This window comes from Neofelis nebulosa, chromosome 7 (genome assembly GCF_028018385.1).
Source record: "Neofelis nebulosa isolate mNeoNeb1 chromosome 7, mNeoNeb1.pri, whole genome shotgun sequence".
Taxonomy (NCBI): domain Eukaryota; kingdom Metazoa; phylum Chordata; class Mammalia; order Carnivora; family Felidae; genus Neofelis; species Neofelis nebulosa.
In genome coordinates this window covers 145,106,808-145,124,989 of record NC_080788.1, presented here as the reverse complement: position 1 = coordinate 145,124,989, position 18,182 = coordinate 145,106,808, and the positions used below count along the sequence as shown (strand labels likewise).

The following is an 18,182-nucleotide window of genomic DNA, read 5'->3' as shown; positions in this document are numbered from 1 at the left end:
CTAGAAGCTGGTGGGATAGCTGGCTAGCTGAGTAGTGAGTCCCAGAAGACCAGCCAGGTGGGGCAATGAGTGAGCTCAGTGTCCAGCTGTGGCACTAGAATGGTCCCGGCCCAGGCTTCTCTGTCATCATCTGCACAGAGGTCCTGTTCCAACAGCTCCAGAGAAAGGCCGGAGAGCGGGGCGGGGCAGCCAGCACGCTGGTGGTGGAACTGAGGCAGAGATCCCCAGGGCAATGGGGGTTGGTGTAACGTGTTGCCCAGAGGCCAAGAAGGGGCAGGAGGAGAAAGTTCTTTTACTTAGTAACTAAGGCAGACAGACAGGCAGGAGAGAGCTTGAAAGGGCAGGAGGATGTGGCAGGAGGGAGGGTTATTCAAGTTGGAATCAGCTGGGCAACAATGATCCCAGGAGTGACCTTGGGCTGAGTTCTGTGGAGCAGAGGCAGGTGAAGTCTCCAGAAACCGAGAATGTCATAGCTGGGGCCTTGAATGGCTCACCTACAAGAAACCTGAAACTTCCCCAGGGCTGTGACAGAAGTGGGGTGGAAAGGAAGAAGTGGGCTAGGTCTCCGGGTCGGGAGCAGGAGTGCCCCTGTGCGGTCCAGGTGGAGAGGGCTTTGGCACAGCGAAGAGCCAGCCTGCTAACTGCCCCTCCTCCTTGTCTCCTCTCCCCTGCCCCCTCCCGGCCCAGGCTGCAGGGAAAACCCGGGCAAGAGCTCCCAGACACAGATGGGGTCACAAATACGTTTTACAAGGCGCCCCAGCAAATGCAGAACAACCCCCCCCCCCCCAGCCTCCCCTGACCACGTGGCTGGAAGTTTCCATTCTATTTCTCCTATTTTTTAATGCTAGTCAAGACGCCCCTGCCTCGATTTCACACACCCGCGGTGGGTCTCAAGCCCCACTTTGAAAACCCCGTTCGGGGAAGAGTGGGTTTTCCGGGACATGAGGAAGTGTAAGGAGAGTTCAGTCAGGTTTGTTTACAACGTAAGGAGCTTCCAGATTGTTCCCGGGGGAGGGTGAGGCCGGAGTGCTGGGAGGAGCTAGCAACAAAGAAGTCGAGGGCTGAGCTCTTTTTCTGGGACACACAGTGCTCCAGGCGGGTCCTTCAAATCAGAAGCCACCTGGTATGGACTTGGGTGGCGTCCAAGGGCCCCTCCACTCCAAGATTCTTACGACTCTCACCTGCCATTGTTCAAAATCCCCTAGGAATCCCCATTTAGAAATTGGCCTTGGGAGCGAGTTAGTCCCCCAAACCGCGAGCTAGATACTTCATATGGATACCTCAAGTTACGTAAAACAGGCAATAAAGGGCTTTACACAATTCTGGTGGGTGTACTGGGCGAGCACGCATTCGTTCACCGATCCGGAAACTCCAGACCAGTGTGAAGGACACCGTTTCAGGGCAAACCAAAAGCAAGTAGAGGTGATGGGGATTAAGGAGGGCACTTGTGATGAGCCCTGGATATTATAAGTGAAGAATCGCTACATTCTACTCAAACTAAAGGAAAAGGAAAAAAAAAAAAAAAAAAGGCAGAAAGTCCCAAGGGATGGAGCATGGGTTTGGAGAATCCAGGCCTAAGGGTCCATCTCAGCATTTCCCCCTGTGCACCGCGTAAGAAAAGGACCAGCCCCCGACCCCAGCCGCGGCCTGCGTTTGGAGGTTCCAGGGCAATGGGGGAGAGGCAGGGGATGACCCTGTCACCTGCCGGTGTTCCTCGCTCCTCGTCCCACGGTCAGAACCGGGTCCCTGGAGTCCGACCAGGCTCCAGGGGCTCCCCTGGCCCAAACAGACCCCCGCGTCGCTGGAGGCTCCCTTGCTTCAGGGCAGAAACGGGGGTCGGCCTGGCCACCCCACGCACATGCCCCGGTCACCCCTCACACCTGTCAGGGCCCAGCGCCTTGGCACCTCTTAACCAGGCTGTGGGCAGGGGGGGCTTCCGCACCACGAGGCTCTGGCGGGCACCTGTTGCCCCACTTCCAGGACCGTGAACCCATAGTCGCTGCCCCGGCCTTAGAGACGTGGCATGGGACTCCCGAACCCTCAGCCGTAGCCCCAGCCCCGAGCCTCTGATCACTGCCCCAGGCGTATACCTGCGGGCCGGACTCCTCTCTCCCCGAGACCCTGACCCCGGCCTCAGAGCCCTAGAACTGGCCCGGGGCCCCTGGTGGCTGGCGCCGAGAGTCCCGAAGCCTACACCGCCTGGGGACACCCTAAAAAAGGCAAATTACTTCTACAGACTTCAGAGAGGCAACGGCTGCGGATACCCGGTCCCGGGCCTGGGTGGCGCCACTGCGCCCGCGCGCGCCGAGCTCGCGGCGCACGCCCGGGGTAGAGGGGGCAGGGGCGCCGGCGGGAGGCAGGGCTGGGGGCGGTAGTCCCGGAAGGCGCCAGACCTTCGCGAGAATTCCGGGCTGCGCAGGCGCACGGAGACGGGCGCGGGGACGCGCGCGGCGGCCGTTGGGGGTGGAGCGCTCGGGGCGGGCCCGCGCGCGCCCGGGGGAGGGGCGGGGCCGTGGCCAGGGCGCAGGCGCAGGCGCGCGGCCGCGGCGGCGGTTGGGGAGGGTTCTTCCGGAAGGTTCGGGAGGCTTCTGGAAAAGGCGCCGCGCGCCGGGCGGGCCCGCGTCTATATAAAGGGAGCGCGGGGGCGGCGCGCCAGTTGCTTCTGCGTCCTGGTGCTGCGTCGTCGCGGAGCCCGTGTGGTCCTTTAGCCGAGGTGAGGGGGCGACTGGGGGGTGCCTGTGGGGGGGGGCGGCGGGCGCGGAGGCGGCTCCCGGGGGGTCCCCGGGCCCCGCGGGGCGGCGCGGCACTGCTCTGGGCGGCGGAGGCCTCTGGCCTGCCGCGTCCTCGACCCCCGCCCGCGTATGGGGGCCCGGAGGCCCGGAGGGGCGGTGGGGAGGGCGCGCCGCGGGGACCCCCACCCCGCCGCGGCCCCGGGGCTCCGGCTCCGGGCGGGGGTCCCCGCGGGCCTGCGGCGCCCGTTGGCGGCGTGCGCGCGGGCCTCGGCGTCGCAGCTGGAAATGAGGTCATCCTTTGTCGGCGGGCCGGGCCTCCCGGAGGCCTGTGGCGCCGCGTAACCGGCCCCGCGGTCTCTGCAGATGCCCGAGGAAACCCAGACCCAAGACCAGCCGATGGAGGAGGAGGAGGTGGAGACGTTCGCCTTCCAGGCGGAGATCGCCCAGTTGATGTCCCTGATCATCAACACTTTCTACTCGAATAAAGAGATTTTCCTCCGCGAGCTGATTTCCAACTCGTCCGATGTGAGTGTCGGCTTGCGGAACGGGGTCGCGGTCCCGGTGTGTGCGTCCCACCCTCCGGGAGCTCTGTGCTCACCGGCGTGTGTTTCTCCGATAGGCCCTGGACAAAATCAGATACGAGAGCTTGACTGATCCCAGCAAGCTAGATTCCGGGAAAGAGCTGCACATTAATCTCATTCCAAACAAGCAAGATCGAACCCTCACTATCGTGGATACCGGGATTGGCATGACCAAGGCCGATTTGATCAATAATCTCGGTACAATCGCCAAGTCTGGGACCAAAGCGTTCATGGAAGCTTTGCAGGCTGGCGCAGATATTTCTATGATCGGCCAGTTTGGTGTCGGGTTCTATTCTGCCTATTTGGTTGCCGAGAAAGTGACGGTGATCACCAAGCATAACGATGATGAGCAGTACGCCTGGGAGTCTTCTGCAGGAGGGTCGTTCACAGTCAGGACTGATACAGGTAGGCACCTGGTGGAACGATTTACTTGGTCGCGGGGGAGGGTCGGGTGCTGTAGGAAGGGGGCCCCTGAAGATGCTGTGGAATTGGCAAAAATTCGTTGGCTTCTTTGGGAGCATGCCTGGTAAGCACATGATGGTGCGATGGTAGGGATCTGGTTACTGATGTCGCTGGGGCAAGGCAGTTAAACTCCCATGGGACGCCTTTCATCCATAGCAGCGTTAACCCCCTTTCCTAAACGTGCTCAGAAGCTGTTGGGTGTGTATGGCATTGGGAGCTGAATTGTGATCCTCCCCCCCCCCCCCCCCACACTTTGGTTTGCCCATTCAGATTGAGGTGGAGTCCACTTTTTTCCTTCCTTTACAGGTGAACCTATGGGTCGAGGAACAAAGGTTATCTTGCATCTGAAAGAAGACCAAACGGAATACCTGGAGGAAAGAAGAATAAAGGAGATTGTGAAGAAACACTCTCAGTTTATCGGCTATCCTATCACTCTCTTTGTGAGTGTCCTTGTTTTTTATGTAAAGTTAACAAACTAAGGTGGTTCTTGAATCTACTGAGGGAAAAATCCAAACTTGTGTTGACCCGGCTAGTCTGAAGTTCTGTTGTACTATCAAGGTACCCAGGATTGTTTAGGTAGATGCGTTAAATGTTACTGAGTGGTTTTCTAGTTATTTAACCAAACCTTTGAGTGTGGCTGATTAATTTGGGCTTTGGTTATAAGCGCATACGCTCCGTTTAGTTCCAGGATGCAAAAGGTGACGTGATCTCTCATGTTCTTTTGAAGGTGGAGAAGGAGCGGGATAAAGAGGTCAGTGATGATGAGGCTGAAGAAAAGGAAGAGAAAGAGGAAGAAAAAGAAAAGGAAGAGAAGGAGTCCGATGACAAACCTGAAATAGAAGATGTTGGTTCCGACGAGGAGGAGGAAGAAAAGAAGGACGGAGACAAGAAGAAGAAGAAGAAGATCAAGGAGAAGTACATCGATCAAGAAGAACTGAACAAGACCAAACCTATTTGGACCAGAAACCCTGACGACATTACTAACGAAGAGTATGGAGAATTTTACAAGAGCTTGACCAACGACTGGGAGGATCACTTGGCAGTGAAGGTGAGTGTCAAAGTGTTTCAGAGCTGGTCTGCTTCTGCAGGCGGCTTGTCGGAGCTTGTCAAATCAAGGGTCGTGGCTGAGCACTTGGCCATCCCGGCCCTTGACCTCTCCCTGGAAGTGCTTTCGGTTCTGGCGCCACGAGAGTTCTAGTTGAAGTCAAAGTCGCTTGCATCATCGCTTGATGGTTTGGTGTGTGTTCTGTTACAGCATTTTTCGGTCGAAGGACAGTTGGAATTCAGAGCCCTGCTTTTCGTCCCAAGACGTGCTCCCTTTGACCTGTTTGAAAACAGGAAGAAAAAGAACAACATCAAGCTGTATGTGCGCAGAGTTTTCATCATGGATAACTGCGAGGAGCTGATCCCGGAATACCTGAGTGAGTACCGAGGACGATCGGGTGTGAAGTCTGAGCGTGGGGACCTCTCCGCTCCGGGGCGTTGGTTCGGGCCTGTGGGGCAGGAAATCCCCTTCGGTTTTTGGGGTGTAGGAGTTTGTTGATTTTTGTCCTGGGGACGACTTTATTTTTTCCCAGATTTCATTAGAGGCGTAGTGGACTCCGAGGATCTTCCCCTGAACATTTCCCGGGAGATGTTGCAGCAGAGCAAGATCTTAAAAGTTATCCGCAAGAATTTGGTCAAAAAGTGCTTAGAACTCTTCACCGAACTGGCCGAAGACAAAGAGAACTACAAGAAGTTTTACGAGCAGTTCTCGAAGAACATTAAGGTTCGTGGAAAGAGCCTGGTCCTTCCCAGCGGTAATCAAACCGGCTTCTCTGGTTCTCAGTGACTTTTTTTTTTGAGGCGGAGGAGACTTGACTCGAGCGTTGTCTTGCAGCTCGGAATCCACGAGGACTCCCAGAACCGGAAGAAGCTGTCGGAGCTGCTGCGCTACTACACGTCTGCCTCTGGTGACGAGATGGTGTCTCTCAAGGACTATTGCACCAGGATGAAGGACAACCAGAAACACATCTACTACATCACAGGTGAGCGAGCGGCGTGCCGTCATGGCCTCGTTCCGGGCACGGCACCGCCTGGCGACCGTGGGTGTGTTCCCTAGGCACGTGGGGTCCCATGTCAACCCCTGGGTACTAACCGCGGCCAGACCACGTGCGCCACGTCTGTGGGCGCATCTGTGGTTTGAGCTGACGAGACTGGGAAAAGTCCTGAGGAAGCGACACCGCTTCCTGTTAAGCGAAGGTGTAACTTTCTACTAATGCCCCAGGGGAGACCAAGGACCAGGTGGCGAACTCAGCCTTTGTGGAGCGTCTTCGGAAGCACGGTCTGGAGGTGATCTATATGATCGAGCCGATCGATGAGTACTGTGTCCAACAGCTGAAGGAATTTGAGGGGAAGACTTTAGTGTCCGTCACCAAAGAGGGCTTGGAACTTCCGGAAGATGAAGAAGAGAAAAAGAAACAGGAGGAGAAGAAGACAAAGTTTGAAAACCTGTGCAAGATCATGAAGGACATCTTGGAGAAAAAAGTGGAAAAGGTGGGTGAACGTGGTTTCCTTCCACTTGGGTTTCCTAATTGTGGGTGTGATCTTGAAAGGCCCGTAGGTGTTTTTCAGGTTGTCCGAACATACAGCCCCTTTCTCCCAAGTTCTCTCGGCTTTTACAGTATGACACAAGCAGAAAATTAGGCCCGCTAAATGAGCAGGAAGGCCCTCTACTGTCTTGAAGGAGCTAAAAGGTGTCAGGATGTGCAGGGAGAGGGTTGTGGGTACTTGGGTCTGTATGTGGCATTTCACATTTTGTGAATACAGTAGCGGGAGTCCCTCCGTTTTACGATAAAGCTGTGGTAGAGGGACTTTTCTAGACCCAGTCCTCACTTCGCGTTTTCATTGCAGGTGGTTGTGTCAAACCGACTGGTGACCTCCCCGTGCTGCATTGTCACGAGCACATACGGCTGGACGGCGAACATGGAGAGGATCATGAAGGCCCAGGCCCTAAGGGACAACTCCACCATGGGCTACATGGCAGCGAAGAAGCACCTGGAGATCAACCCCGACCACTCCATCATCGAGACCTTGCGGCAGAAGGCGGAGGCGGACAAGAACGACAAGTCCGTGAAAGACCTGGTCATCCTGCTCTACGAAACCGCGCTCCTGTCCTCTGGCTTCAGTCTGGAAGACCCACAGACACACGCTAACCGGATCTACAGGATGATCAAACTTGGTCTGGGTAAGCTTCGCCAGGCACCCTGTGTGAGAAACCCCTTAGGGTCCCCTGACGAAGAGGTCATCTCGCAAGAGCCAGCACACCCCCCCCCCCCCCCCCCGCCCCGAGAGCGGTGCCAGGCTGATGCCAGGCGCTGGTTCAGGACCGTGTAACCTGAGGGTTTCCTTTTCGAAAAGGTATCGACGAAGATGACCCCACCGCTGATGACAGCAGTGCCGCGGTGACCGAGGAGATGCCACCCCTGGAAGGCGACGATGACACGTCGCGCATGGAAGAAGTCGACTGAGCGCCGCCCCGAGGATTCCTTGTATATGTACTCGATGCTTTATCCCGTTCCCTCCAACGATCTATTTTCAAGGATGTTTTTCTTTATTTTTGTTAACGTTTTAAAAATCTGTAAGGCATGACGAGAGCTACTTACGGGGAAGATAAGATTTCTTTCTGTTCGAGTGTGATACTGTGATGCGTAGAAACTAAAGCCCGGCTAGTTGTTTTGTTTGTTTTTTTGGGTTATGTTTTGTTTTTTTAGTGCCACGCTGGCTGCTCTTCCAGGACAAGGTAACGTTTGTCACAAGGTGTACGTAACCTCCCGTGAACCGCGTGGTCTGAAGTGTTCGCGACAAGTGGATTCCCTAGTAAGACCAAACTCGTCTGTCACTGAAGTGTTCTGAGCTATACCTTGGTGTTTAAAAGAGAAATCTCGGTTGAAACAACTTTCACCTTCTAGGATTTACTTTTTAAATCTTCTGTCCCCTGTAGTTATTTGCTGCATGTACCAGGCCTCTAGAAACTAGTGTGTTAAACCGAACCAACTTGATGGGAGTAACTATAGGGCTTGTTTTCCAAAGAGAAGAGCGTTGTTTAGAGTAGCGAAATTCGAAGGCTGCTTAGGCGCGTTGTGAAGCTGTTGGGGAAATAACTCCGCAAGTTTCGTGAGTGGAAATGTAGTGCTCGAGACACATTCTGCTTTAAAAGGTTGTAACAAATACAAACAAATTTAAAAAAAGCTCTGCGAAAATGTTTTGTGTGGGGAAGTGGGGTTCCAAAATACAGGGTGGCCCCGGGTTGTAAAAATTGGGGTGCACACATGCTGCCTGCTGGGAGACAGAGGGCGGTGGTTGACGTTGCCGGCCTGAAGTCGTCTGTGACCTTCCCAGTGCGCGCTCAGGTGGCGGCTCTGGGGTCAGGAGCATATTCTGGAACCACACGGAAGAGAAGGGACCGTCACACAACATGCGTTCTGTGTCCTATGTTACATTTCCTAATGACTCCTTTCTCCTTGGGTTTTTACGTCCAAACGGCTTTTCTGTAGTGTTTGTAAGACCTGCCTTATGCCCTAAATATAGCTCCTTAATGCCTCAGCCTTGTGTCTCCCGCGTTCTTTAGCAACTCTAATTCCATCCCATCTGAAATCCGCTTATTCTCTGGCTCTTCACTGAGCCTCTGGCGAGATGCGTGGAGGGGGGTGGTCTCTGACCCCTGGGAGCGGCAGCAGGCGGGGTGGGGAGAACCGGCCTCGTCAGTGGGGCTCCCCACTGGGAGCAGCAGGGACTAAATCAGCCTTCGGCACCTGGGTAGTAGTGGGTCCACACGGGATTTGGAGGCGAAGATCCCCTGCAGACCGTGACGTAGAATCTAGGGGGATGGGCTGGGAGAGAACTTGGGGCGGTGGAAGGACGGCTGCTAAGTGCCAGGTGAACGGAAGTCACGTTTGATCCTTAAAAGCCCCCGAGGTAGAGCTTCCTCTCCTCCCGCAAACGGGAGTTGCTTACGTGGAGGGGTCAGTATCTGAGTCCAGGTTCATCCCCAAAGCCCAAAGTTGTTTGGCTGTTCTGCATTTAGTGGAAGATGTTCCCAGTTAGGAGGGCGTGCAAGTGGCCTGTAGGAGGCCTTGAAGAGCAAGTTTCTCCCTAGTCTGGTAAGAAAGCTGAAGCCTGCAGGAAGAGGTGTTTGAGGGAATCCACAAACGGAGAACCTGCGTGTAAGTGATCCAACTGAACGCCTCCTCCCCGGGTCACTGAGAAAGCGCTCAAGGCAGGAGTGTGCTGTGTCTAGAACCATCACCCAGTGACGCCATGTGCCCCCCCGCCCCGGGAAGATGGGTGCTCCACGCGGCGGGGGAGATGCAGAGGTGGCCTCAAAATCCAGTCTTGCTTCACACCTTCCGGAACTGGTCCCATCTGAGGAAAGGTGAAGGCTTTTCCCAGGTTATGTGGTTGTCTGATGCACAACCAGCAAGGACGCTACAAGAACGGAACTGGAACCGTACGTGAATTTAGCAAAACCCTAAGACAGGAGATCACACAAAGATCCGTTGAACTCGGCATCAAGCCGTTGTTAACTCTTGAAAGACACAGTAACAAGCTAAACAAATTTTACAAAGGTTTTGCAAGACTTGCCCACCAAACACTGCGGAGCGGGGAGAGGGAACGTTCGGTGTTGGAAAACAATAGATGGGGTGCCTTGCTAGAAGTGTCCTACGTGACAGAAGCCAGACAAAACTACATGGTCTGGTTTCTTTTTCACAAAGTTCTAGAAAAGGCAGGAGGTGGGTCAGCAGGGTGCCTAGGGCCAGAAGTCCTGGTGGGGGTTGACTACAGAGGGACAAGAGGGGACTTTGGGGGAGCGCTGGAAGTCCAGAAACCTGATGAGGTGATGACTGCATGACTATATCAAAATCCATCGATCTGAGGGGCCCCTGGGTGGCTCAGTTAAGCATCCAACTTCCCCTCAGGTCATGATCTCACAGTCTGTGGGTTTGAGCCCCGTGTTGGGCTCTGTGCTGACAGCTCAGAGCCTGGAGTCTGCTTCAGATTCTGTGTCTCCCTCTCTGTCCCTCCCTGCTTGTGCTCTGTCTCTCTCTCAAAAATAAACTTAAAAAAAAACTTTTTTTAATCCATTGAGTTGAAAATGGGTGAATTTCAATGGTGTGTTTTATTTAAATAGCAAATGAAAACAAGTATGGAAGGCAGTCTCATGGTGTTCAAAAGTGACCTTAAGCAAGTCACTGGGCCTCCCACACCTCTGAACTCATTTGTAAATTAGAAATAATAATGCCTGGGGGCGCCTGGGTGGCTCAGTAGGTTAAGCTTCTGACTTCGGCTCAGGTCATGTTATCACGGTTAGTGGGTTTGAGCCCTGCGTGGGGCTCTGTGCTGACAGCTCAGAGCCTAAAACCTGCTTTGGAATCTGTCGCCCTCTCTCTCTGCCCCTCTCCAGCTCACGTTCTGTCTCTCAAAAGTAAATACACATTTAAAAAAAAGAAAAAACTGCCTGAAAGAAACCCCTGGCACTTTCTAGGTAGTGGGCTCAACAGGTGCCTGGTGAACACGTGCTCAGTGACACGGCTTGTACTGGCAAGGACTCTCGGGGCCTTTCCTGCCAGTCCTACGAGGTCACCTCGCTCAGGCTCCCTTCTACCCCACGCTGCTGGGGGCTGTAATCGAGCCCCAGCCTGACCGAAGCCTCATGCCCTCCGGGAAGTTTTCTTCCACTGCTTTGCCCTCATCCTCTCTCGGTCTTCTCAGTTGTTAGGAATTCCTAGCAGGCACACATTCATCAAGTTTGTATTGAGTCCCCACTAAGAATTAGCCCAGCGTGGCTCGGTGGGCCACACACGAAAACGGCGTCCTTGCGGAAGGCCAGCTGACCTATGGCGGCCACCGTGAAGGCCACGGCGTCTCCAGCTGAGGTACCAGCACAGCAAGGAGGGACTCTGTGGTGGGAGAGGTCCTGCAGAAGCTCCTAGAAGGGGGTCACTGATGACATAAAGCTGGACACTCGGTCTGGGGAAGGGACTCACACACGGTCCTGGAGACGAGGAAGCTGGAGGGTGAAAAAGTGAGTGACTGAGCGCCTTGGACGCCAGCCATTAGCCACGGCCTCAGACCGGGATCAGACGGAGACTCTGGCTGACAACTGACCTGGTGGGAAGGCAGTAGCCCGTGGGCGGCCTCTTCAAAATAGTGGGGCCTGGGCCCACCCCTGGAGGAATGGCCTGAATACCAGGAAGTGGTAAGGCAGTTACGCCATCTTGTTCCTTGTGGTTGCCTGGTCTTCATCCCAGTGGCCCCTTACTCCATGCAAGCCCACCCCGTCCCACCCGCAGGGGAAGAGGTGCCAGGGGGCAGGCACGCGGGGCCACCTGGGGGGACAGCACGAGAGTGAGAGCACGCCGACTGCCAGTCGGTCATCTCTGAGGACCGAGGACAGGGAGGCAAGTCCTCCAAAGATGGCGGTTCAGCGAGAGCCAGCTCAAGCTGTCCTGAGTTTGAATTAGAGACCTTTCTCTGTTTTGTTCACTATCTGCCCCAAATACGCATGACAGCGTGTGGCAGTCAAGTGTTTGCTAATAAACCAGCCAGAGCACTTCAGTTTACACACACACACTCAGTTTCCAATTTCTTCTATTTTTTCTTTTTATTCTGGGATTTCCTTTTTTTTTTTTTTTCATGTTTATTTATTTTGAAAGAGAGAACGAGCATGAGCAGGGGAGGGGCAGAGAGAGGGAGAGAGAATCCCAAGCAGGCTCCATGCCGTCAGCGCAGAGCCCGACGAGGGGCTCAGTCCCACCGATCGTGAGATCGTGACCTGAGCTGAAATCGAGTTGGATGCCTAGCTGACTGAGCCACCCAGGCGCCCCGGCTTTTGGGGTTTCTTAAACACGTGCACAAGCAGAGAAAGAGAGAGTAACAAGTGTTGGTGACGATGTGGAGAAATCGGGGCCTTCCTGCACCGCCGCTGGGAATGTGAAACGGCGCTGCTCTGGAAAACAGTCTGGCAGTTTCCTTGAGAAGTTAAACAGAGACTTGCCGTTGGATCCAACAATTCCCCGCTGGGTGTCCGCCCAGGAGAAATGAAAATGTTCACAAAAATGTCCACGCACGTTTTCGTAGCCTTAGAACAGCTAACAGGTGGAAACAAACTAAATGTCCATCGACACAGGAATAGATAAACCAAGTGTGACCCATACAATGGAAAATCATCCCAGATATTGTATTTTATTGTTGTAAAAAGCGATGTATGAAGTGCTGATCCATACCACAACATGGATGGAAGCTGACAACATGCTAAGTGAAAGAAGCCAGTCACAAAAGGGCCCATGTTTATTGTAGGATCCCACTTACACGAAATTTCCAGAACAGGCAAATGCATGGGGGCAGAAAGAAGGAGCATGGGTGCATGGGCTGGGGTTGCAGGGGAGGGCGGCTGAGGATGACTGCTGAGGACTATAGAGTTTCTTTCTGAGGCACTCCAAGTGTTCTAAAATTGATTACAGTGGGGCACCTGGGTGGCTCAGTTGGTTGGGCGACCGACTTCGGTTCAGGTCATGATCTCGCGGTCCGTGGGTTCGAGCCCTGCATTGGGCTCTGTGCTGACAGCTCGGAGCCTGGAGCCTGCTTCCGATTCTGTGTCTCCCCCTCTCTCTGCCCCTCCCCTGCTCACGCTCTGTGTCTGTCTCTCAATAATAAATACACGTTAAAAAAATTTTTAATTGGGGGCGCCTGGGTGGCTCAGTCGGTTGGGCGGCCGACTTCAGCTCAGATCATGATCTCGCGGTCCGTGAGTTCGAGCCCCGCGTCGGGCTCTGTGCTGACAGCTCAGAGCCTGGAGCCTGTTTCAGATTCTGTGTCTCCCTCTCCAGCTCTTGACTTCAGCGCAGGTCATGATCTCGTGGTTCGAGGGTTCAAGCCCCGCGTCGGGTTCTGTGCTGACGGCTCAGAGCCTGGAGCCTGCTTCTCTCTCTGCTCCTCCCTCGTTCATGCTCTGTCTCTCTCTGTCTCAAATAAACATTAAAAACATTTTTTTTTTAATGGTCAAAATGGCAAATTTTTTTAACACACACTGTCGACAGACCCCGGCTTCTTCGCACCCCGGCCACTCCGGTCAAAGAGCCCATTCAAAGCGTGTGACTGGCTGAGGCTCGTTACGCGGCTTGTCCCAGGAGCGAGGGAGGCTGGGACACAGGCCTCTGGCCTCCCCTGGTAGGACTGTCCCCGGAACAGCGGTCAGCAACTCAAAACTGCCGGCTGCCCCCTCTAGAGGCCTCCACGCGCCCCTTCACCCAGGACGGTCTTCGTGCCCCTCTGCACCAGGCAGGTGGCCTCCTTCACAAAAGCCCCCGCCACGCTCTCCCTTTCTCTCCGGCGTTTGTCCCCAGTGTCCCTCAAGGCTTCGTTGATGGTCTCGCCTTTCCACGGCCCCATCTACCCACGAAGGAAGGCACGGGCCCCGTGTGCCCGCCGCCAGCCTGGCACACCTGATACATACTTGCGGAGTGAATGAATAACCAGTTGATGTAACGGCTATTTCCCCCTTTCTGTGTCGATGGCAATTTGTGTAACTAATTCTGCACAACTTAGGAGGCTTTTTGTTCCCTTTTCCAAGCCTTCAAGGTCTACTCAAACCTTTGAAAGTGTGATTACAGATTATTCTTCTATAGGAAGGAACATGGCTTCACCTCCCCGGGAGGAACATTCCAGGAGGCAGAGCTCTTAGTGAGTCATGGTATATTAATAGCACCGTCAAACTCTGAACAAAGATTCCATGATGTTATTGCAAAGCCAGCAAAGCTGAGCGTATTGTCTGCCAAGTGTATCTGTCTGCTCGGAACATACGTTAGCTTCTCACGGAAGTTCTTAAAGGCTTCAACACTTGACCAGTGACGTTCTAGGGCTTGAAATGTAGTCCAAAAAGCAACACCGTGTGTGTTTTGTTTTTAAGTCCAGGTTTAAAAATAACTAACAAATCAGAGTGAAGAAAGAAAGAAAGGATAAATCAGCTATCTGCTTTTTTTTTAAGGTTTTATTTTTATTTTCAAAGTAATCTTGGGCGCCTGGGTGGCTCAGTTGGTTAAGCATCCAACTCTTGGTTTGGGCTCAGGTCATGATCTCACGGTTGGCGAGTTCGAGCCCCGCATTGGGCTCCACGTGACAGTGCAGGGCCTACTTGGGATTTTTCTCTCCCCTCTCTCTCCCCCTCCCCAACTGTCTCTGTCTCTCCCAAAATAAATAAATAAACTTAGGTTTTTTAAAAAAAAATGTGTTTAAATAAATAAATAAATAAATGTAATCTCTACACCCAACGTGGGGCTTGAACTTCCAACTCCAAGGTCAAGATTGCATGCTCTCTCACTGAGCCAGCCAGGTGCCCCTCAGCTACCTGCTTTTTTTTTTTTTTTTTTTTTTTTTTTTTATTTGACGTTTATTTATTTTTGAGACATAGAGAGACAGAGCATGAACGGGGGAGGGTCAGAGAGAGAGGGAGACACAGAATCTGAAACAGGCTCCAGGCTCCGAGCTGTCAGCACAGAGCCTGACGCGGGGCTCGACCTCACGGACTGTGAGATCATGACCTGAGCCGAAGTCAGTCGCCCAACCAACTGAGCCACCCAGGCGCCCCTAGCTACCTGCTTTTTAAAATAGTTGAACCGGGGTGCCTGGGTGGCTCAGTCGGTTAAGCATCCGACTTCGGCTCAGGTCATGATCTCACGGCTCGTGAGTTTGAGCCCCGCATCGGGCTCTGGCCTGACAGCTCAGAGCCTGGAACCTGCTTCAGATTCTATGTCTCCCACTCTCTCTGCTCCTCCCCTGCTCACGCTCTGTCTCTCTCTCTCAAAAGTAAAAAAAAAAAAAGAAAAAAATTTAAATAGTTGAACAGATGAAACCAATAAAACACTTAATATTTGAATTCCATTCATTGTGGATATAGCAAGGCACGCTATTTTGCAACTCCCCTACATCCTATGGATTCTTCTGTCTCAATGCCCTTCCTTAGCCTGGAAGTTCAGCAGACATGTGAGAAGGTCTCTGGTGATCACAAAAGGGGAACCAAATACAAGGAGGTACATTTTACACTCATCAGAATGGCAGAAATTTAAGTCAGACATCACCAGATTTTGGCTAGAGTCTGGCAAACGGGCACTCACGTGTAGCCCTGGTGGGAGTGTGAACTGAGAGTTACACTGGAGAGCAATTTGGTGTCTCTAATGAAGAACTTACTTCCCCTTCTTGGCTAGTGCTAGAGAAAGTCTTACCCACCTGCACAAGGGGAAACGTACAAGAATGTTCTTTGCAAGACTGCAGTGTGGAAACATTGGACATAGCCTAATTGTCCAATAAATGGGGACTCTCCTGGTAACTAGTTAATAGGAAATACAGGAGAGAGGGGGATAGAGGGACAAACTAAACAACACTTTGAGAAAGCAGCCAGACAAAACCAGAAGATTCTGCAGGATATCTGGCCTGGTCTCCCCCATAAATCCATGCCATTAAAACAAACTAAAACAGCTCTAGGTTAGAAGAGACTTGAGGGATGCAACCAGTCTTAGCCTAAAGGCCAGGTGGCACCATGGGGCAGGGAGGCCGGGCGTGCGATATGGCCCACTTGGGGAAGGTATTTCTACCTGGAGGGTGGAGGCCACGGCTGCTCCGGGATTCTTGCCCAGGGCTCCCGTTCCTCGGCGGAATTTCTATTTCCCTTATTTTCTTAGTTCTTTCTTTTTGGCTCTACATAGTCCTTATTTTACTTTTTTCATTTTCCAGTTATGTGACTTTCAAAGGTACAAAGTAGATAGAATAGTATGGAAGCTCACGTGCCTATCATTGTCCAGTCAACGGATCATGGCCATTTGGGCCCATCCACACTGCAGGAACCCTCTGTCATCCCCCCCAGGCTTTCTGAAGCAATTCCTGAATTTCATCGTATCCTTTATTTTTGTTACTTTTTATTTAAATTCTAGTTAGTTAACATATAGTGTAACAATGACTTCAGGAATGGAATTTAATGATTCATCACTTACATATAACACCCAGTGCTCATCCCAACAAGTGCCCTCCTTAATGCCCATCCCCCATTTAGCCCATCCCCTCACCCAACACCCCACCAGCAGCCCTCGGTTCGTTCTCTGTATTTAAGAGTCTCTTATGGTTTGCCTCCCTCTTTCTCTTTCTCTTATTTTTCCTTCTCTTCCCCCATGTTTATCTGTTTTTGTTTCTGAAATTCTACATATGAATGAAATGATATGATATTTGTCTTTCTCTGCCTGATTTATACCGTTTAGCATGATACCCTCTAGTTCCATCCACATTGTTGCAAATGTCAAGATTTCATTCTTTTTGATCGCTGAGTAATATTCTTTTGTGTGTGTGTGTGAATATATATATATATATATATATATATATATATATATATATATATTACATCCTCTTTATCCATTCATCGGTCAATGGACATTTGGACTCTTTCCATCATTTGGCTATTGTTGATAGTGCTGCTATAAATTATGGGCTACATGTGCCCCTTCGAATTGGCATTTTTGTGTCCTTTGGATAAATACTTAGTAGTGCAAATGCTGGGTCATAAGGTGCCTCTAGTTTTAATTTTTGGCAGAACCTCCATACTGTTCTCCAGAGCATTGCACCAGTTTGTATTCCTACCAAAAGGCAAAAATGTTCCCCCTTCTCCGCATCCTTGCCGTTATCTGTTGGTTCTGGAGTTGTTCATTTTAGCCATCCTGACAGGTATGAGGTGGTATCTCTTTGTGATTTGGATTGGTATTTCCCTGATGATGAGTGATGTTGAGCATCTTTTCATGCGTCTGTTAGCCGTCTGGATGTCTTCTTTGGAAAAGTGTCTGTTCACGTCTTTGGCCCATTTCTTCACTGGATTGTTTTTTGGGTGTTGAGCTTAATAAGTTCTTTATAGATTTTGGATCCTGACCCTTTATCTGATGTGTCATTTGCAAATATCTTCTTCCATTCCATCGGTTGCCTTTTAGTTTTGTTGATAATTCCCTTTGCTGTGCAGAAGCTTTTTATCTTGATGAGGTCCCAATAGTTCATTTTTCCTTTTGTTTCCCTCATCGTGTCATTTAATCTGTAAGTATTTCATCTTTTCCTTAACATACCTTTATAACTCAAGCATACTCAAGGTACTTGGTCTACAATTAAATGCACAATTAAAAAGAAGACAGGAAGCCCATTCCCACAACTTCTACTCAACACTATACTGGAGGTTTGAGCCAGCGCAGTTAGTCAAGATAAATAAATAAAAAAAAATCCTGATTGGACAGGAAGGAGTAAAAATTATCTCTATTTGCAAATGACATAATCTTGCATGTAGAAAACCCTAAGGAGAACACACACACACACACACACACACACACACCCTTATTAGAACAACCAGTTCAGCAAGGTTTTAGGATATGAGATCAATATACAAAAATTTATTGTATTTCTATATATTAACAATGAACAAACCAAAAATAAAATTAAGAAACAGCTCCACTGGGGCACCTGGGTGACTCAGTTGGTTGAGCATCATACTTTGGCTTGGGTCATGATCTCACACAGTTCATGAGTTTGAGCCCCGCGTCGGGCTCTGTGCTAACGGCTCTGAGCCTGGAGCCTGCTTCTGAGTCTGTGTCTCCCTCTCTCTCTGCCCCTCCCCTGCTCACGCTCTGTCTTTCAAAAATAAACAAATGTTAAAAAAAAATCTAGGGGCGCCTGGGTGGCGCAGTCAGTTGAGCCTCCGACTTCAGCCAGGTCACGATCTCGCGGTCCGTGAGTTCGAGCCCCGCGTCAGGTTCTGGGCTGATGGCTCGGAGCCTGGAGCCTGTTTCCGATTCTGTGTCTCCCTCTCTCTCTGCCCCTCCCCCGTTCATGCTCTGTCTCTCTCTGTCCCAAAAATAAATTAAAAACGTTGAAAAAAAAATTAAAAAAAAAAATCTAAAAAAGAAATATCTCCATTTACAAAAGCATCAAAAAGAAGAAAATACTTAGCAACAAATTTAACAAAAGAAACACAAGATTTGCACACTGAAAGCTGTAAAACGTTGTTGAAAGACATGAAGGAAGATCTAACAAATGAAAAGACATCCTATGTTCATGGATTGGAAGTGATAATATTGTGTGTATTTTATTTTAGTTGACACACAGTGTTGCATTAGTTTTAGGTGGACCATGTAACAGTTGGACAAGTCCATACCTTATCCTGGGCTCACAGCAAGTGTAGCTGCCATCTGTCACTATGCAACACTATTCAATACCACTGACTGAGGGGGGGGGGCGCCTGGGTGGCTCAGTCGGTTAAGCGTCCGACTTTGGCTCAGGTCACGATCTTGTGGTTTGTGGGCTCGAGCCCCACGTCGGGCTCTGTGCCGACAGCTCGAAGCCTGGAGCCTGC

General features: G+C 51.6%; 1 protein-coding gene across 1 annotated transcript; it reads left to right on the top strand.

The window, feature by feature from the left end:
* The first annotated feature begins 2,553 nt into the window (after positions 1 to 2,553).
* On the top strand, positions 2,554 to 8,359 carry HSP90AA1 (heat shock protein 90 alpha family class A member 1). The gene is made up of 11 exons (XM_058740293.1): positions 2,554 to 2,713; positions 3,096 to 3,257; positions 3,352 to 3,718; positions 4,082 to 4,215; positions 4,503 to 4,823; positions 5,031 to 5,196; positions 5,353 to 5,543; positions 5,655 to 5,802; positions 6,042 to 6,310; positions 6,668 to 7,001; positions 7,175 to 8,359. The coding sequence occupies exons 2-11, from the start codon at positions 3,096 to 3,098 to the stop codon at positions 7,282 to 7,284; spliced, it is 2,202 nt and encodes a 733-aa protein (XP_058596276.1). The 5' UTR covers positions 2,554 to 2,713; the 3' UTR covers positions 7,285 to 8,359.
* Positions 8,360 to 18,182: the final 9,823 nt, after the last annotated feature.

Coding starts and splice junctions, on each gene's coding strand:
- HSP90AA1 (XM_058740293.1), top strand. CDS start 3,096: ATGCCCGAGGAAACCCAGACCCAAGACCAGCCGATGGAGGAGGAGGAG. Junction 4,824..5,030: donor AGGATCACTTGGCAGTGAAG/GTGAGTGTCAAA, acceptor GTTCTGTTACAG/CATTTTTCGGTCGAAGGACA. Junction 6,311..6,667: donor TGGAGAAAAAAGTGGAAAAG/GTGGGTGAACGT, acceptor TTTTCATTGCAG/GTGGTTGTGTCAAACCGACT.